The sequence below is a fragment of the Varroa jacobsoni genome, unplaced genomic scaffold, assembly GCF_002532875.2.
Source record: "Varroa jacobsoni isolate VJ856 unplaced genomic scaffold, vjacob_1.0 scaffold_892, whole genome shotgun sequence".
Lineage (NCBI taxonomy): Eukaryota > Metazoa > Arthropoda > Arachnida > Mesostigmata > Varroidae > Varroa > Varroa jacobsoni.
The window spans coordinates 90,941-112,334 of record NW_019213794.1 but is presented as its reverse complement, the minus strand read 5'-3'; the positions used below and the strand labels follow the sequence as shown (position 1 = coordinate 112,334).

The following is a 21,394-nucleotide window of genomic DNA, read 5'->3' as shown; positions in this document are numbered from 1 at the left end:
GATTGACGTAATTTCACCTAGTAGGATCTACTATTATTTAGTGGGACATGGAACCATGCCTTTCTTCGTATACACAACGTTGAAAAATGTGTATGGACTTAAATCCACTATTTAATGTGATGCACTATCTTGTCTCGTTTTATAGCTGCGCTAAGCCTCGTCGTAGGTTTGGGCCTGAGAGGCCAAGGTTTATCTCGTCCTGATTGGTAGAGGTATTTAATAGAGACGATACAGGCTTTCGTTGCTATGTTATCATTGCTGTTGTAGTTGCCCACTTGTGTTCCCGTACTATGAAACTCCACGACATCTGCTGTCTACTGGTTGGGTCGTGTCGGTCTTTTCGACTCAGGACTACCCAGCCGTCGCCTTACAAAAATGACTGATCTCTTCTATCCGGATCATCACAATCTGTACTGACGCTGCTTATCTCTGCCTGCTCTGAGAAGTTGTACGCAAGTAGCTTAGAAGTATGCGTCGATCTAGGGGCGACAAAAACAAAGTATAATTATTGAAGTAAACAAAATCGCTCCTTCGAAAATATTAAAACAAAGCCCCTAAAAAGACTCCACGCCGTGCTATCTACTTGAAAGTTTTTCCCATATCACTCGTTTTATTGGGATCCTAGGCTGCTTGTTCCATAACAGGCCTCGCCCTTCAAAAAGCGCCTTAGTTGCCTAGCCTGGGGAAAAATAGCGTTTTTTAACGTTGACCAATCAATATGTTAAGAAAGTAAGCAGTGATGGGCACGCTATTAGATATCGTTGGAGATAATTTGCGGCCGTTCTGTGTACTTGAATCTACAAAGGACAAATGGATGTACAAGATAATAAATTTGTTCTACTTTTTCCGATAGTGCAATTAATGTTTGCTGACAGCAAAAAATGATTTTCGAGCTTTCTTACAAGTAACGAGATAAATGGAAACTGTATTTCAATTGAGACTATACCCAGAAAGCCGACCAATACATAAGCAGGAATAACAAGATACAGCGAAACGTTATATTGGCCGGCGTGTCATAATGGCCCAAATAGGCTTGCTTGAGCTCAGTCGAGCATTCTAGACTCTACCTAAAACAGGCCCGAACGTCCTCAAAGGTACAGATAGGCTCCTTGTCGCAATGTAGTTAGGCGACGACTTGCCGCAGTACTGTAATAGCAGTTCGGGTCGCGGTAACCATGGGCGGTATAAAACGAGTAGTAACGCATCTTGATCACGTCTCTAACCTGATACTCACCGAGGTAGCGAAACACTGTTAGTGGTAGACGTATACTGGGTATACTCAGCAAATGTGATTTCTGCGAGTGCTTCTTCATCCTCTTCTTACCTATCACAGATGTGACTATTAGGCAGAATGATCGTTGAGAGTGGCTTAGAGCTAAGAAGAAAGCTGCTTAATTTCGCTCTGTCTACTGTTTCATGTCTTCCATTGATGTCAAGCTGACAGCAGGGCCATCCATATATTGCTCAACGCAGACGACGGAAGTGTGCCAATCGCTAGCGAGCATTCAACACGCCAAGTTGACGTGTTAGAATATTGATTACGCTAAATTTAGTCTTGGCGTGTATTTTTATCTTGTCAATTGGTGCGAACATAACGTTTGCTTTGACCTATTAATTAGTAAACGTATATGGCGCATTCGCCCTCGATTAGGTGCGGACGACTGTTGTTACGTGCTTTTATACGAAAATTTTGTCTGACAGCGCTAATCCTAACACGTAAAGTATAAACACAGTTTCCTGAAAGGTCTGGAGATGAACTCCAGGATAATTTTTCTCATTGTAGGATTAGATAGAGACGATGCAGTACTCGTTTTGATATTCTCTCTAGATATTTACTCTGCACAGACTCGTTCTTTCAAGGGCTTGAATTGTCGTAAGCACTGAATTTGCTGGTAAAATGTCCCACACATGTTGTGAATGGCCTAGGCATAAACGTGTCAAAGGCGTGACATCGTCGGAGTTATACATTGCAACACGTCTGGCTGGGTAAAGCTCCAGCTTTTTATGTTGACGCAGACATTCGACAGGGTTTGAAATTTGATCTGAATGCCAACTCAGACGGAATGACATATCTTCGCCTTCGAGCGTCGTCTCAGATCTAAGCCTTCACTTGACTGACGGAACAGTCTGTAAGCAGCAATATGGGCTGCTGGGTTACTATATGTAACAGACTGTATCTTCGTGACCCTATTAATCTCAGTGAGCATTATTTAGTCTGATAGTTTATGATAGCTTTGAAAAAATATGTAAATGAAAATGTTTTTGAATAAATACAAATACGATTCATTACAAATATGCAAATACACACACCTTTTTGACGGACGCTTGAGCTACGAAGCAACACGTATGTATCTAACATTTGTACAATTGTTTACTCATTCCGACTTATCACGAGAATAGCTTTCATATTCCATCCTACCATATCATTCGACGTAAATTCAAGCCGCATGAAACTTCACCATTTGAATAGGTATTAGGTATGAATCGGTACGGTTCTGTATGTCAACAAGCTTTAAACATACAACGAACTCTTTCCACTGCCGTAATGGAAAAAGAGCCCATCCTGCGTGAGCGGTTGGGTGCCTAAGCGCACCAGTGACGCTAGGTGGCATTTGACGAACTGGCAATGTCACGACGAACGGCTGTCAGATTGAACGGTCGACGAATCAGCCTGCATCGTCGTTACGGGTTGGTTCCCTTCTGTCATTCGAAGGGGAGGAGAAGGTGGGGGGGCGTCAGTTAGGGAAAAAGCAGGGCAAATGACATCGAGCATAACTGGGGGGTTTGCTTGGGGGTGTGCCATAGCTACGGATAATTCCCCCGGGAATTGGCATTGCCGTGAGGGTAACATCAGCCTCCCCTCGCTGCGTTAGCCTTACGTCGGTGTGAGCTTGTCTCTTTACTTGCTTCTCGTCTGCTTGCCTCTTAGGACGACGGCCGTCGCCGAAGAAGAAGCCAAGAAAGACACGCGGCGAGATGTCACCTCTAGCCTCTGCCAGGCAAGCGGGGCAAACGGAGGGGCAAGCAGGCACTTTCTCGTCAATGTGTAGCGCAGCGACGCACCTCACACTCCTGTCGGTCTTCTGGCATCAGCTGCAGTACGTCCTTTCTACCACTGTGCTCGCCGGCACCAATTGGCCAGGCTTCCATTGGATGCCGTGGGCATCGGTGGTGGTTGTACCACTTGTCTACTCGATGTCATGTCGACGGGCAAGCAAGCAGACCGGCCGATATGCATACATCTCGGTACGCATATTCGAGGATCCCTATTTGCCCCTGCCTCTGACCCTTTATGAGCTGTTCGTCGCACGTTGTGTGGGAGGCTGTTCCCCTTTTTCTCTCTCAGCGTCTTTCTCAACCACGACTCTCATCGTATCTTCCTATTGTAGGCCCGGCTCGATGCGATTCTTTTTTATCGCATTTGTGCGGCGTATACATGGAGAGTGTACATACGCATATACTTGGCAGTGCCGTAGCCGACGCAGACAAATGCAAGGATCCAATGGCAGCTTCATAGCCCCGACGACTCACCGCAGCCTATTCGTATGTGTCTTCTATCGTCCATTGCTCGATATGTTTTTCTGCAGCTAGCCCTCCAGCCCTCCCCCTTTCTTCATCCGCATATCCCCCTGACTGTGTACTCCTGAGGGTTGTGGCCCAAAAGGAAAGTAAACTACTCGTTTATTGTTGGTCTTCTCAATGTCTCCAGTGTCTGTCGGTTCCGAAAGTCATTGTGGTAGCAGTGCTTCTCCTAGTACTTTAACAGCCGCATACATGCTATGCACTTCTTATTGGCAGACTTTTTCGCTCTCGCTCACTCTATTTCTCTTTCATTCAACAAGACAAAAGTTCGCTTGGTCAGTCCACCTTTGATTTTCAGTGCTCGTCTCCTGCCTCATAAGCCACCGTGATGAAGCAAGAAAGAATATCTTACAATTGATGAGAGTAGGCCATATACTATGATGGCCGGGTTATTGACAGTCTGCTGTTAGCTAGTGTTGCTACTGGCCGTCAGATCGTCGTCTCGTCGAAGACCGATACCCAAAAAAAATCCTTATCATTACTCTGGTTGGTGTCACCATGCGCGTGGTTCGCCAGTGACAACTGTTCATCATATACATTAGCGCTGTCACGTAAATTAAATGAAAAGCCACTCGGGAGCAAGTTGTTGAGCACTCCTGCAAACCCTAGCGAAGATGTGCTGTTGCATTTGAGTGCCATGGCAGTGCTAGACGAAAAACATACTTGTAGGAAATTCAAAACAAACGATTTTGCTGTAGGTACAGCTATCCATAATTTGTTTGGTAGTCTTAATAGCTTCGTTTCACAGGCGGCAGCATTTACATAGATGCTTCCTTCGTTAGTTAATAATCGTTCATGAAGCTAGACCTCTTTCTATTAACACGACGCCGATCAATGAAACACAGCGCAAAGTTCCTATTCAATATCTTGCGCGATTAATGTTAATCGTTATAATGAATTGTGGCATCAAGAACAATTTTTTTGGGAACTAAAAGGAAATTGAATGTCATCGTACAGTGTCTTAGTAGTCTCACATGAGCCACGATGTCTGAGAGGTCCTGCGGTAAGTAGCTGCTTGAGGACGATGGCTGTCGGTGTTATTTGTAAATGATTCGTTGTCCAATATTATAATACTTACAAAATAGAGCCTATAACCATTTTGCGGTTTGTCAGAAACCGCATCGTATCCGCCTGTCTTCCAGCTAGTAATGTTCGATTGGACGCCCTTGGATCGAAGAAGACCGAAACCACCACGCACCATTCGAGATCAGTATCCAGCATCGTCCGGGACGTATTCTATCATCCTGCATCCCGTACCAGGGATCCCTTTGCTGGCTAATTCGTACGTCCCCATGACCCATCAAGATATTTAACTTTGTTGTCTGCGCTTACCGAGCTACCGTACCATTTTCCCCTAGTGCATACCCCCAACCGTGACAAGTGCCATTGGCTAACCGCTGTCGTTTTGCCCAAGACGTCCGCCGGTTAGCTTTTTACGTTTAGCTATGTTCCTTTCGTCTTGTGGCGCCGCGTCTTGTTGTCCGGCGTTTACATCTCTTGTTACTTCACTGACCGCCGGGGTTTGATCTTCGCCACTCGCCGTCGCCTTTTCCTTGGCAAAGCATACTGTTTCTGCTAACAATGCTCGTATCGCTGCTGATGGTCGTGCTGCTGCTTTCTGCAGCAGAGGATGGTGATCCATCTGCGACTACTATGGATGTCTGTGACCATCGGTACCGAAGAGCACGTTTCTCCGCGCCTCGCTCCTAAACACGATTAGGATCGCAGCCGGCAAGTCTAAGTCCCTCTTAGTGGCGTTGGGAAACAGCACAGCAGCCAGGCAGTTCCCTAGCCCTGGCCTTCGATTTCCAAGAGTCTCGGCTGGTACTGTAGCTCCTGCTACTGGCATGGTGGCAATGGCCGACCAGACGCGAAGCAATGGAAACGCTGGCGGTCGCAGTGACGACGACTTGGGAGCATTCGAAAGGGCTAAAAGTTTCTTGTTGTCGCATAAACCGAACCGATTGCCTGTTCCTTGTCGTCTTCCCAAGGCCCTCCGGCACAGGCGTTTCCCCCTTTCCTTGTGCCCCACACCCCTAACACTGCAAACCCTTCCCAACTCTACCTCTGGCGATTCTGTGCCATCGGCCGCAGACCAAGTAGCGTGTACAAATCCTTTTTCTAATTTTCATCACCTTGCCAGCATGGTCAACACTTTGTAGAGGGTTGCACGACTTCTTGCAAGCTGCAACGTTATTGTTATATGCAATACTCGAATCGAAAATGCAATTGTAATTATGTATCCCGAATAGGTAGCAAGAATTTAATGTAGCATTTATGTTATGTCTAAGATTTTGGCATTTACGTTCAGACACTTCGACACGCTCAAATAAGGTTGCCTGAGCCGCCTATGGGTATGAGTCGGCTACCCACATGTATTTAGACAGCTAAATAAGGTAACACTTTCTTTAATTTACTTTTCACTGGTCCTTATTTTTTTTTACAAACTATCTAGCTACAGGCGCCATACTGTCATCGTTTCTATACTCATATGTGTTATCCTTTGCTTTTGCTTTCAAATCAAGTTATGACCATGTACAAATATGCAATGACAGCTATTGCGTATCTGTCAGAAGATGACTATTTTGCCTTCATTTCGCCGCAGCCTCCCCAAACGCCCGAAGGGATTAGTTAACTCAGTAGCAACTCAGGAACATGCCTTGGCACTTGGCACTCAGCCCTATTGGCTGTATTCGTCTCATTTTGGTCTCTACTGCCCCCTGTTATAACCAGCGCCCCTTTAACATTCGCTTCCTCGTGTTGCGTTGGCGGTTGTTCGTTATACGCTCTTACACTTGCCGCCGCTGCCACCGGTTCCCGGTGTCGAACGACGGTCGCTCTTCGCTCCTTACGCCAAACCTCCGTTTCGGAGGCATGTTCGCTGACCAACAGATCGTGTGGCCTGTTTTGCTTCCTTCTGAGTTCTATTGCGGCTGCTCCGGTCGCTGTCTCAGCGGCTGCCTTTTGGTGGCAGAGATCTTTTTGACATGACGGGCGCGACAAGCGCCATTTAACATCCACATGGTAGCAGCGTCCATAGGAAACGTAGCGGCTGCGCAACGCCGGCGGAGGTATCGGTGGAAAGGGACAACAATAAGTGTGGCTCCGCCATTCCTAGGTCGGTGACACCGCCATAGACAGTGCAAGCATTACTAAGGGAGAAATTACCCTTGGAAAGTCGATGTAAGCGATGGAGATCGCCAGCGCGCAAGCGTAAACGTAACAATTAGCCACTAACTATTCATAATCGAGAAGTAAGCAACTTCAGCTTTTTCTTCAACTTTAGGCGAGCGGGATGTTACAAACCCTTCAATGGTTTCATCTACAATTTTGCTAACTATTCTTATCCAATGTTTTTATGACATTTGGGTTATAACCCGTTGCCGATATAATTATTTACCATTCAAACCGATTTGCTCCTTCGTCCTGCTTACCTTTCCGATATGCCTCATGAAAACGTAACCTGTAGTTCCATTACGCGGTGACTCAATCTAACCTGAAAGTCTCTGTAGAACTGGCGATTGGATACCGAATACGCCGGCAGTTACAGTGAGGTTAATAGATACCAGCGCGGGTGCAAGGATCCAAGGTTTCTTGACCTCTCAGAGGCAATTCGGGGGCACCAGGATGAAACCTAAGGAAAGCAGACAAACTTGAGTAACGACAGAAAGTTGCTACAAAGAAGGACATTCGCAAACGAAACATGCAGGGCACACTGACGGGGGCCTCAAGCAAGCAGCATCGACGGATTGTCCCTGCTCTGCTGACAGCCGAGCCAGACAAGACACGCGAACGAGCTAAGACGACGACGGCGCTCCAAAGGCACAGCGGTGGCGCACGGTAGCCACAGCAGAAAGACAACAGGCGCACGCGTTGCGTAGGGTGACGGGATAGCCCGCCGCGCCTTGCAGGATTAGTATGCAAAGTAGTGGAAAAAATAACATAGCTCAGGAGCGAACCGTATTCTCTTGGTGCGTTGTTTCGCTTGCTGATGCCCCCTTTTTTCTATGTGCCTTGATGATGCTGCATGTAGCGTAGCGAGACGCTTTCGCACGAAGACGCTCAGAACGTTCTGATACCAAAGGGATCGAGGCGCGGGCAAAAGGAAAGAGTGACAAACTAAGAAGCAGACAACAGGGTAGCAAACGACGTTCATTTCGTGTCACGGACTAAAGCAAAAGAAAGGCAAACGAAGGATCAGAGGAAGTGAGAAACGTATGAGAGAAGGGAGACAACGAGAGTGGTGGCGACTGCATCCTCCTAAACAGCACTAGCAATAGCAGGATAACAGTCAATGCGATGAAAGCCGAAAAAGAAAAAGTCTCAGTGGACAGCCGCAGTGCTAAGACAGGGCTGATCGGGCTGGCAGCAGAGAATTCAAAAGTTTCAATGCGAAGTACTACTTTCATCAGGCTTTCGCTATTAGGGTTTTCAACAGTCTCTAGCCCGGTTATATGCTACGGTGTTCGTTAATGTATTAGGGGACTGCGTTGGAGACCCTTGGAGTAGAGGGCATTGAAAAGAGGACTAACATTGGGAACAACCCCATCAACACTACGCACCGCAGGAGAAATAGGTAATTAGTACCTGGCGCTATAGAAATTTGGAAATGCTGAGATGGCGTGATATGATAATGCGCAACAGGCGATGAATAACTACGTTAATCTTTTGCATAAGAAACGTTATCTACTGACGGGGAAAATACTCGCTCTTTGGTTACATTTATACTAGTTCTTTCGAAGCAATCAGGGTTTGTTAATCTACTATTCGTGATCAACGTCTTCCCTGCTCTATTCCATGGCTGACCCTCAAAGCGATAAATGCCAGCATAGATGGCGCTTTTCTTCTAGTTACGACGTGTTGATGTTATTGGGATCGCAGCAAAGAACAACTAGCAAATTATAACGAGAAGCATAGACGCCAATGACGATAGGGGGTGTCAGAGCATGAAGCTAAGTAGAACCGTTGAAGAAGAAGTCAAGCAGGAGTAAAACAGTGCGTGGTGACAGAGCCTGCTGCTCCAGTTTGCTTTGCATCGAGAGGGAGACGATAGGGTATCAGGGAAAAGAAAACTAGTGAAAGACAAAGAAGAGAGGAACCAGACAGGGAAAGCAGCATACTGAGGGGCATTTGAACAGAGTATCGGAACCGACACATCAATCGGCTATGCGATAGGAAAACGAACGAAGACAAAGTGCGGGGAGGACGCGCCGGTAACGATTCCACTATGTGCGGTACTAAAGGAGAAATTTGCCTCCAGCGGCAATATGGACTCTGGCGTGAAACCTAGCAGCGACTGACTGCTTGAACGCGCGGGACCATACGATCTAGCAGGCCGATCGGGTAAGTTTCTCTGTCTGTCACGTGGAAGATTCTCGCATTGGTCTTTGGGTGTGAGGGGATAGCAGGAGCCAGCTTCTGGTACAGCCTGCAAATGGGGGCTAAACAGAGAGAGAGAGAAACTACGGAAAGCGAATGGATGAGTTCGCCCAGGACTAAAAGTCAGCTAGGACGAACGGCCAATGCCTCCGCTCACTGATTCGTGAGGAAAAGACGACGATGAAGAAGCTAACCAAGGGAAATAAAAGAAGAGAGTCAAAGAAATCGAGGAGCAGACCTTGAAGAGTGGTAAGAAACGCAGCGGTAGCGGTATTGGTGGTAGCAGCCGCTACCGCTGTGTCTGTCTTCACCGTATGACTGAAAAGGGAACAACGAACGTGAAGGAACGAAGACGTGACGGTCGGCCAAAAAATCAGCTGGCCAAGCGGAAAAAAGTGCTCGTCATATTAGTATCGCTATTACTTATGCCCTGTCCCTGCAGAGCCCCCGATGTCCTCCGCGGTGTCCGCTGCTCCACGGCGTTTGTCTCTCGCACCGGCGCGTCAAACTCATACTGACTCCAGCCCGTAGTGGCTATACTGACAGTGATCGTGGCAGCTCAGTGGCAACAACAACGACAAAACTAGAGAACGAGAGTCAGTCAGTGACTGATCTGATCTGGGGAGCGGCAGCCTGCGCAAGAGAATAATGTCCAAATGCGGAAAAAAGGCCTAGAGGGAGGATAGCTTAGCGCGATTTGAGAACAGTGGCGGCAGCAGCAGCAGTGCACGATACCGTACTGTGGGCCAAAGAAACAAGACGAGCCAAACGCGATCAAAGTGGGTGGTGAAGCGCGTATCGAACACACTACCGTAAAGTGGAGCGTTGTAAGAAGCGTGAGTGAGTTTTAGACAGCAGCAGAGACAGCAGCAGGAATCGCGCGTCAGGCGACGGCACATGAAGACGCGACAGGAGGCGATCATTCGAGCGGACGGGGTAAACTGGCTGGGTGGCCAACTAACTGGATGACTGGGTCGTAATAGACACAGAGAACGAGAAACGAGTACGGATAAACGCGTTATGGACGGTTGCGGGCTTGCCGAGACTTTCAAGTCATGTTAGCATACAGACAAGATATGGTGCTGCCTGCTCGATGACGATGGTGACGAATGGTTAACTATGGCGTATGCCTGAAGCTAAACCTGTAAGTCCCGCAGATTAAGACTTCGCTCAAAGCTAAGTGAGTAAGACATATTATGCCTTCTAGGCACTGCTTCCATCCAAAAAACAAAGAGAATTCTATTGAAAAATTAGAGACCTACGAGCATAAAAAACATAGTTTTTATACCGGCTGAAGGGGTTGTCCCACCATTTTCTCCAAGCTATAGTTAACTACAAACCAGTTGGTCACTTTAAAAGAAAACGAAAACATCCAATTATTTGTGCGACAACAAATTTGCGACTTCTAACTAAGCAAAGGAAGTTATCTGAATCAACAAGTTAGGAAAGCTCTCTACCTTTAATGTATTCCAGGTCGATTGAACAAATGACGAACCCTATGGGGAAGTCATGGTCAGGTCGGCCGAACTTCTCAGTATCCTTCGATCAGCTCTGGTATCCGGTCTTCACACTCAAATTACGCTTGAGTGAGCAATGAAAGGCGGGGCTTAAGAAAAACAACTAATTAAAACCTAGGTCTCCATGGTCTTCCTGATTAGCCATGTCGATGTCTGGCACTCATGTAAGTGTTAAAACATTGAAGCATGGAGCGCCATCTTGTGAGTACGGGGCCATATGAAATAATATGCGTAATATGAAGACTTCTATATCTACTTAGAGTTACGATACGGACACGTGTGGAACGTTGTCGACATCTCAACGAAAAATTCGCTCTTAACGAATTTCAGTGTGAAATTCAGTGTGAAATATTAACACACTGAAGTTTTTTCCAAGTAGCTCTTTTCGGGCGCCATGAAGGTTTGATCCCTTGATAAAAATTGTCTACAGGGATTAACGGATTTGTTTTTGTCAGAGGCGTCGTAGCTAGGTTGACCTTTCCATCTACTTGAAAAATTTGGCTTTTACACGATATGCATGCTGTTATCAAACCATACGGTAATAGCGATATTGATCGAAGTGTTTCGGTGACACTGTCGGCCTATTCGTCCTTAGTGCTATCACAAAACGTTGCCTTTTTCTAGTGAAGGGCGCGGGCACGCATAGCGGTCCCGCTTCACTCACGAGTGAATATGAGGTTGTAGGTAGACGTTGTCCTTTTGTTTGTACAGGGAGCGCGTAACGGTAAAAGCAGAGACCGGTAGAATGAGCGAAAACGTTTACTGACCGGGTGTGCCACAGAATGGACGCTCACTAAAGAATAGCACCTATCTACGCATCACAAGCATTGGTCACTATCGCCCCGTATAGCCGTTGACGATGGTCGACGAGCCGCTGTGAGTCTTTGTTGGATAGAAGCCGCGTGCCAGGAAGATCCCTTGTCTCAGTGCACGCGGACTAGATAGCTTAGGAGTATCTCGAGATCTATACTGCCACGAGTGATGGCCGTAATAGCATCCATCCACTAGGGTGAAGTTCACCATCCTAAGATGGTACCGACCTCAATGGCTACCCCTACATAGACGGGAACATTGGCTACGTGCTGGGCTTGCAAGTATACGTTTGGTACGAGGTTGTTGTTTACCGTCCAACGCGCTGTTTGCGTATAGCCGAATTTCTCGTTTCGCTATGGCAGAACGAACAACTAAGGAGAACAAGATAAGGGACAAGTTGCAGATCGAAGAAAAGCGCATGAGGCCGCAGAGTTTACCCGTCTGTTCTATCGTCGGCGCCGCGGGTAATATAGCACACCTTTGTCATTTGATACGTTGTCCTTCGCCTCCCAGGAGACTCTCCTTTGGCCCCTTTGTTTTCCTCGCCCCTTTCACTCCCTTGCCTTGCTTCGCATATTTCCTCAATCTCTTTCTCTTTCCTCGTTCGGCTACCGCTGCTTTTGTGGCATCTATTAATAGCCATCCGAAGAAGCAAGTGCATTGCCGCGAACGTAGAAAAGCTGCAGTAGATGTCTCCTTTTTGCTGATCCCTTCGCGGGCATGTTTCTTGTATTGTCGACGATAAATGAGCAAAGGTTTGGGTCACGCAAGCAGACAGCGCAAAAATTGGGCCAGTAACGGCAGTCAGTAGTGATAGGGCTACCGCAACGAAGTGAGCCATTGACGAACAACGCTTGCTGAACTGAAGCACTAGCCCACAAAAGACTCAGTAATCTAGTTGAGAACGGCTGAAGTGGTCCTGTTAGTAATAAAGCATTATATATCCAAGGTAATAAGAGCGACGGCTATTAGTCCGTAGGCGAAACGGTGACCAGCCGTTCCGTGCACGGCACGCGCAAAGCCTCGCTGATTGTAAACGGTCACATCTATGAATCACGTTATAGCACACAGGTCGTAGTTGATAAATCGACAATTGTAAGTAAACCAATGCGAAGTCGCCTGGGACGTCAAAGTATGTGGATCTCGTCCAACTAACTGCGAACTATTAATAACAAAAATTATTAGTTTTCTTTGCCTTTTTCTTTGGACATTTCAGCTAACGCAGTTGGGGCAGGCGAGCAAGTAGCCCAATTCTTAATACTTTCATTACTCAAAGTTCGATACATGCTAATGAACTGATCTCTTAAATGTAAAAAGAACCAAGTTGAAAAAAAGGAGTCCAATATATTATATGATGAAAAACAATATGTACGATACAAATTACGTTAGACACAGGTAATCTGGTCTCGTTCAAATTACGCGCGTCAAAATATTAAGCTACAATGCACTGCAGTAGTCGCAACGTATCTTATACATATTGTGTGAATGATTTTTTTCATAAGACTATACCGTTTGACGACCAAGTGCGTCTGTTTAAAGCGGAAATAAATATTACAGCGCATGTGAGTGTGCGTTCATCCATGGAATCCTGTGAGGCTCAAGTTAGACTTGAACATTCAGACGTATTTCGGGAGCTATGTAAAACACGGATCGCCGAGGTACAACATGTCGTTTTATGGCAGCCATCCTTCTTGCAATCGTATTTCCGTCGTCTCCCATTCAGATTTTCTACCCTCAACACTGAATTGCCCCTTCTGCTGTCTCGTACGAATTGTTTTCTGCAATCGAGCCGTTGGTATGTCTCGACCCTTCGCAAAGCAATCGAATAACTCCCTAGCCTGTCTATTGAACTGCAGACCATATAGGTCGTCGTGCATGTTCAGCGTCCCCAGCCGATCTACCTAGCTTTAGACTAGAATGGCCAAAGCCACCGGACCATTATACGTTACAGGGTTCCCCTGGTAAGCTCAATAAGACGACATGAACCAGTAGCCAATCGATAAATTATCATAATATAAAACGGTACTAAAAGAAGCCACTGCTAATTAGCTTCAGCATTATTTATCTTCATAGTCGAATCACTTCGTGTATGACGAAGGTGCTCAGCGCAAGCAAGCTCAATACAGCCTGCTTCCGATGACTTCGGTCACTGCGTCGATCAGGACTAACGCGAACGGCTAGAAATCAATTTAGCATATTTATATTGACCAGCTTGTTATACATACCGGGTACCGGTAGCCTCATTAGGGGCCTACGCAGAGCAAACCCTTTAGGAACGTCTCATTTTATACCAACTCTATGTAAATTTACCTATAATATTCTACACTCGATCAAACGGAATATACGTATTTGAATAATGATATCCAGGATCACACAACTCCACAGCCCCAGTAAGTTATTATCATGCTCTTATCTGTATATCCTCATACAATGCTTACTCAACTTTTATCCTAAATGCTACATATGTAGTAAACTTGTCAAATATCTCAGAAGAATGGCGAATACGGGTGAGTTTGTCGGCAGGGTCCCGTTTGTTTCATCGGGAAGCTGTCAACAAAGTGATTTTAGACATATAGCACATTGATGAATCCTCGTATCACTGAGAACATCGCTTATATACACCTTTCTACTTAACCTTCTCTTTGCCTATTCAGGTTTATATTATACAACATAATATGCTTGGATTTCTGCGATTTCTGCTTACTATTTATTTATTTATTTTTTTTTCAATTTTGATTCGGTACCACAAAAGTGAAAATATCACTCAATGCAGTTGTTATTAGCATGATAAAAATCTGTCATTATTGATCTTGTAGGCGTATTTTCGAAGAACTAATAAGTTCTCCCTTTTCGATCGTATCTCATCACTCGTTCGCATTACAGGCATGATTCGAGCACGATGAGCTCCATTACAACAACATCTACAACGGCAACAGTCGTTTTACGTGGCGGGAATACGCCACGTTCTTCCGATCTCGATTTAGACCTTAGCATTCCGCTGCAAATCGTCGAGGCCTCACCTCCACCGTCACCGCTGTCGCCGGCGTCGTCTCGTAGCCCCAGTCCACTCCCGGCATATGCATTGGCTTCGTCAGCTCCCTCATCTCTAGCGTTACGGCTGCTGCCAGCCTCAGCAGCGAAAAAGGCATTTCGCCCACTGCCCCCACCCACTCCAGCTGCACCGCAGGTTTGGTTGGATGATCATGACTACATCTATCCGAACCCACCGCACGGGGAGATGTCTGTTTCTAGTGGCGTTACTACTGCCACGATGTGCCCTGCGGCGACAACTAGTACCACGGCAGTTTTAACGGCGGCGACCGCAAGCACGACGTCCGACGTCGTACAAGACGGTACGCTGTTGCCCACGAGAACAGTGCACGCCGGTCCACGGATCGAGCCTGGCCAAATACTTCTGCCAGCCAGGCAGATCGTGATCGTTCAACACCAGCCTACTGGCCAATTGAAAGTTGCACAGCAACAGCAACCACAATGCGCTACAGCTCACCTACAACAATCAGCGCCTCGCGCGTCTCTATCGGTCATTATATCGAAACGAGTAGCTGCTACTAATGCCGTAGGCTATAGCCCTGCAGCTTCAGCTGCGGCTCCTGCTCCCACTACAAACAGAAATTCACAACCAGCTTCATCATTACCAACCTCATTGTCATCGACGACTGAAAAAACGGCCGTCGACTGCCATTTAGTCGGTGTAAAAGGCGCTAAATTCACGGTTTCATCGGAACAGTTAGTTAAAACAGCGACAACCTTTGTCCCCGAACCCAAAATCACGGCACTGTGTCAGCTTAGTGGCTCGAAGCCGTTTCAAGAAGGGCCGCTTACGGTTAGTGCTTCTGTGAAAAATCGTACGGTGAAATCGGCTCACGAGACGCAAGATACTGAAGGAGCTTATGAAGTGAGTGAAGTAGTGACCAAGATCGTTGACACCGTTGTAGCTTTGGAATACTGTCGGGATGTGGCCGCCCGTAATGCAGCACATATCAACGCAACAACAGGTGAAAAATTTCTTATAGACAATACAATTTTTGATTTCCGGTATTAGTATTTACATGGAAAAATTAGAATAATTGCAAAAATTATTTTTTTAGATCTTTGTTATCGCTTTTGTCCTTCATCTGCTTCTCAGTAACATCGCAATATTGTACAAGCCAACACAAGATCTATTGCTAGAGAAATATCAATTATTAAATTGGCAGATTTTACCTTATCGAAAAATTTTAATAATTTCTAGATAATAGCGACGATTAAAACGGCCTTTTAAAAGTATAGTCCTTGACGATTTCTTTGAGAGAATTAGCGGTAGCATACGTAACGGTAATTACCGGTTTATATAGATATATATAGTAATCGAAGTTATGCGTACGCAAATCTGTAGAGCTTGCGGACCAAAGCTGGTCGCTTGATTCTACTTTTCTCCTTTAGCGTTGAGCTGATTGTCATCGAGTAACCTTACTGTGTACTGCCGGTATCGACGCTACCTACAAGTACATATAACGCTCTGTAGGACCTTAAGACATCTGATCGTTTTGACAGTTTCTTTCGCTTGCAACATCTCGTAACGGTCTGGGGGGCGGCATCGATCTGCCCATGTACGGCCTCTGTGTGCTCCAGGAGAATCTTCGACTGGTAATACGGAAGTAGAGCATATTGTGTCTAGAATAGACCGAATGTGATTTAGACTCGATTCAAGAGCAACTCATCTCTTAGCTTTCAGTGATTTTATTGAATTTTCAATAATACACACGTCGGGAAACCCCATCTCTGCCCGGCAAAGAGGGCATTGTCCACTCTCTGTTTGCTGAAAAGCGTCAATAATCATAGGAATTCCTTCTTTCATTTGAGATTTTGAAGCGTGATGATTTACTCTGTGGTCTTCAGGCTTTTGATTTTTCCTCGAAGTGACTGCATTACGGCGAACTAAAGGCCTCATTTACAAGTACTTTCATTAAGCTTCGATGGATTCCACCGGCGCTGTCACCTTTGAAAGTGCTGAAAGTTGAAGTGTCACCGCTGAACGATTTTTTTACTTCTGAAGTAATTATACTCTGGTGACACCATGAACCACTTCTAACCGTAGACCGCCGAGAACGCGATGTAAATATTTACAACCAATCGGTTTTTTTAATAGTTACTGAACATGTTCAACCGATTGAATAAGCCGAGAACAAGCTTATTATGTGTTTATTAATGAGCAGATGATATCTATCTCTTATATCGATTAACGGATGGACGATTCCCACATTATTAGTATATCGCATAGAAGCAATTTTCAAGAAAAGGAAGGTTCTGCTCTATTAATGAACTTAGACCGCGTAATTAATTTAGAGTAATGTAATTTAGAGTGGAACTTGAAGTTTATGTTTAACGCATGATGCGAAGTAAGTGAGTGACACAGTAATGCATGCCTTTATATATATATATGCCGATCTTACACAGTGATTTATCCTCTATAGGACAATCTGACCATTCTTATGCGTAGAATTGCTAGACATATATATACCTAGCTCGTTTAGGCGTATCACGCCCTGTAAAGAAGTCCGTTAACCAATTATCCCGACAAAACTTTAATCACTTACTACAAGGAAATAATTAGTAATGAAGCATTAACTTCCATATCGGGAAACCTTACCGCGCATTAAGTCATCGAATCACGGTCAGTTTCTATTCACGGCAGCGTAACCGAAAGAAACTGGCGCGTATTTCGTCTAATCCGAATATGAGGGGCATGATGCATAGTTGATAGGACTACTTGCAGAAGAGTCCTTGTTTGTGGGCAAATGTATGATTCATATAGACATCCTGTCCAATGCATGCCCAGCAACTTTATCTCCGTCTGTCTTACATCTTGCAGTCCCTTTGCTTCCAATCGTCGTCCGAATGGACGTCCATTTATCAATAAGTGCTTTACGGCCTCTCGCGGCTATCGACTTCATATGTGGCAAAGAGCCATCGCATTTCGCCTAGCTTTCGTGCAATAATGAAGGCCATACAAAAAGGGACCGTTGAAATCCTATCTAGTACCTCGACTAACGTTTATGATTAACTGCGGTCTCACCCCGCACGGTCGTAGTTGCCCCTGTCGGTCAAAACAAGCAAGAGCGCTTAGCAACACCCTAGCTGGCCACTCACAAAAGCTTGACGTCGATGCTTGACGATGGGGTCGTCCGAGCCCTTCGGCTTTAGCAACGACTGCATGAATAAGGTGCGGAATAACCTAAGCGCTAGAAGTATTTGTATGTAGAGTAACGAGTATGATAACAAGGCGAATACTGTGCATGGTACATGGAAGACAATGAGATCCGTTCTGTTTTGAGAACGTATCATATTTGTTGGTCTAAGCCATGAAGCAGGGTCGCTGACGCATTCGTCATAACACTAACCACCCGCGATAGACTTCGGTCCTATGGGTAATCACAGCCAGTATTCGCTAGACGGTAGACAACACAAGGTCGATATAAAACTAGAAGAGCATGACAGCATGAGAATATACTGCTAGTCAACAATTGAAGACCCACTGAATATAGGACCTTGTCGAATCCAGTACCCTCCACAAATGCCACTAGCAGAATCTAGCACTGCTCGCTACTTTGTTACTGTTCAACCAGGACCTATTGAACTCACTTTAAGAAGTACCAAATAATAGAAAATGTCGGAATATGTCTATATCTCTCTGTCGAATACAGAAATTTGAATATGAAGGTCCAGAACTTATGCGCTGAGCTTATTTACGAAATTCATCCACGCTGCTGAAAACGCTGCATGTGTAACCATCTTTTTTTTTTTTTTTTTCTCTAAAATAGCTCAAACCACAGCGGCCGTGAGGATCAGGTTGTCAGGATGATGAAGACAGCAACAGTGAAGGCTCTAAAAACAAGCCAGGCAGAGTTGCGACTACAAATGCTTTCAATGGTAGTCCCTCTTGCTAAGACCCGCCCTCAGTTACTATGAACGAATCTACCGTGAACGAAGTGAATATCTCGTGGCCAAGATGATGACTGGCCTGTCGTCTCCAAGACCTACGAGTGGCCATCGAACTTTGCAATATGAAAATATGATATGATATACATAAATATAGAGATATGTTTATACGGAGACCTGGCGGATAAAGCATTTCTTGTCCCGACTTGCATTCGGTGCATGCGGCAATGGTGTGGGTATTAGGAATACCCGTCCCGATATGTCAAATACATATTCTGTTTGCTGGCATAACCCGATGCCAGTGCTCTACTCGATAGTCCTTAAAGAAACCATTATGAGGTCCTTGTAGCTGTCGCTTTTCGCTGCAGCTGTTAGAAACAATCCTTCGAATATCACACTGATATATCGTCAGATTGCTTTTTCTTCTGCCAAAATTGGTATTCAGCTCGCTTGTATCAAAATTCAATGTAGTAGTTATGTAAAAGATTAGCGTTATTTTCGTGTTAGATGTATCTCTGTAATTTCGATTTATTGACTGAACCCCGTTAGCTAAAACAGCATTAAAAAAAAAAACTGTATTATAACATGGTTTGTCGAGCACAGGATGAAGATTAACTATAATTTGTGGAAAAGCTTATGTCAAAACATCGTACGTGAATCAGTGTAGCAAACATCTTCAGTCCCTATAGAAATCTTATTAAATGCCGATACGTTTAGCTGACCAGATACGTTGGCTTACAGTTGCTCCGCACATAGTACATGCTTGCATCTATCCGATGGTCGCGCCCCGACCTTCCCTGTAACGGCACCGCATAACGGCTAGGCTTGCAGACCCCCGTACTAGGTTGGTGGGTAACGCATTTGCCCGATGATAGGAAACAATTAGAATCGAAGTTAGGCATAGACACACTTCGACTCGTCCTGCAAACCAATAGTGACGGAGTCCCCAACGGCAGTGCCGGATGTATTAGAAATATTTAGAATTGCATATTAAAGACGTTCAATGATTTCAGTTTCCGTTAAACACTTTGCGACAGATGCGCGTTTGGCATTTGTCGTAGCCGCTAACCTCCTTCTGAATGAGACGCACCCACACAATTGCTTTTACCAAATAAACAGTTGCTAACCTCAATGATTAATTTGCTGACTGGCTTCTTCGACTAGGGTTCTTAACACAAACCAGAAAAATGCAATAGACTGCGACAAAGCGAACAAGAAGCACAAAGTGTCGCTGGCAGGAAGAACGCGCCATGTCTCACCGTTGCCTCATGTCTCTTCGGAGCCAAGGTAAACGAATGCGACAAGCGGAGTTTTGGGCAGTTGCGCTGAATGATATGCCCAGTTCGTCCCACCCAGCTACCGTTGGAGAAAAGAACACTAGCGTACTTTGTCCCAATGACGCGACTCCGGCCGAACGAAGAGAGCCAGCCAGCTAGCTAGCTAAGTTGTCCAATGGGTGCCTGCTAGCGGCCGATACGAAAATCATCTTTGTTAGATTCATTTCGGACAAGCGGCGGAGCTCCGTCTATGCAAACACAATCTTACTCAGACTGCTCGCAAAGGTGCGCTCTAGCTATGAAGAGCGTGTAACATCAGTATAGAGTAGGAAGGAGGGCGGAACGGAACAAAGTTGTGACAAGCGTGTTTGCCTTTAATATTGGTGGCACCCTGTCGTCGGCGTAGATTGTAATAGACCATTTGTAGAGACGAATAAAAAGACAAGAGCTCAGGCAAGTGCGACATAAGCCAGTTTGGACATATCCATATCTGAGTAATGGTACGAAAGAAGCAATTTAGTTGGGGCAAGAATTAGCCCAGTACGAATACGACAATAGGTAGAACAAAATCAAGAGCTAAAATACAGATTGCCTTACAATGCTGTAACATTCAACAAGTAACTAACGAAAATGTCAGAATACGCCCGTAAGCCTTAGGTGTACGTATTCGTTCTAGTTGCAGAAGCGTGACTTTTACGTTGGTAAATGTACGGGTACCTGTTTGTATGTTAGATTCGTCAAGTAAGGGATAGTTACTACTGTGTTGACTTTATGTAGGGTTATGGCTTCGTATGTCTGGCGGAAGAAGGGGGAAGGTTAGACAGTCTAACATGTCATTTCAGCATTACTACCTCGAAATGAAGGCGCCTCGTGTTCTTGGATTACTGGAATGCTAGGACATATTTAACCCAACCCAATTTCATAATAGCAATAACGGGCTTGTATGAAAGCATCCACGTACCCGGTGCACACAGACACATCGCTTCCTGCCAACGGTATTACAGTGTAACCACCCGACACTTTAATAATAGCCACTGAAATCCTACATTTTTTTTCGTGTCTTTTGCTATGTGCCGCGTAACACAGGTTGGCTTCAATCCATATTCGCAATGAGTAGTCCAGATCGGCATTTACCAAGATTGTCTATTTCCTTCGTGGGCAAGCCTGTCATGCCTTATAGTTAGTCTTAGCGCCTTTCTAACAAGAAATCCTTCTGCTATGCTAGGATATTCTATATAGGACAATACGATCATAGGAGGATCTTTCTTTTCCTCATCTTTCTTTTGTACAAGATAAAGTAGAAAACTGGGCTCGTTATAACATTACAATCGCTTCCGTCGTCCTGCAAACATCTCAGATGATAGTCAGTCAGCTTAGCAAGCCCGTCTGCCAACAACCTGTATGATTGGCTTGACGTGTGATGACAGGGGACGGTATAAATCTCTGGCTTGTTGTTGGAGTTAGAGCAGCGTTCAGGCTGTGGTTCCCGTCCCATGCATTCCATGCGCCTAGCCAATGTTGTCCATCAGCGGATTATTATTGTCATTGTAATTTGAAGGTGCAACCACCAAACCTGACGTAGCTGACAATGGACAGAAGAAAAAAGAAACGATAAAAGAAAAACGTAACCTTCATATTAGTTTGTATCCGTTGCGAAGGGCCAATCGGAACCGATTTCAAAATTAAAGATCAGCAATCTCTTGCGTAAATCGCTAAGCACAAACGAAGGGCTTCAGATTGCTTGAGAGCCTAATGCTTCTATATCATAATCATCGTTGCTATCATAGTAATGAAATGATGGCGCACCGAAACTGTAATCCTATCTTATTTCTTTTAGTTATTTTTATACCTTATAGTTATATTAAATTTTGCATGGTCTACAACTGT

The 21,394-nt window shown here is 45.2% G+C and overlaps 1 protein-coding gene across 1 annotated transcript; it reads left to right on the top strand.

Moving 5' to 3' along the window:
* The first annotated feature begins 14,122 nt into the window (after positions 1–14,122).
* Positions 14,123–21,393, top strand: LOC111264739 (uncharacterized). The gene is made up of 2 exons (XM_022840863.2): positions 14,123–15,307; positions 18,113–21,393. Exons 1-2 carry the CDS (start codon positions 14,191–14,193, stop codon positions 18,151–18,153), a joined length of 1,158 nt encoding a protein of 385 aa, XP_022696598.1. The 5' UTR covers positions 14,123–14,190; the 3' UTR covers positions 18,154–21,393.
* Position 21,394: the final 1 nt, after the last annotated feature.

Coding starts and splice junctions, on each gene's coding strand:
- LOC111264739 (XM_022840863.2), top strand. CDS start 14,191: ATGAGCTCCATTACAACAACATCTACAACGGCAACAGTCGTTTTACGT. Junction 15,308..18,112: donor ACATATCAACGCAACAACAG/GTGAAAAATTTC, acceptor TCTCTAAAATAG/CTCAAACCACAGCGGCCGTG.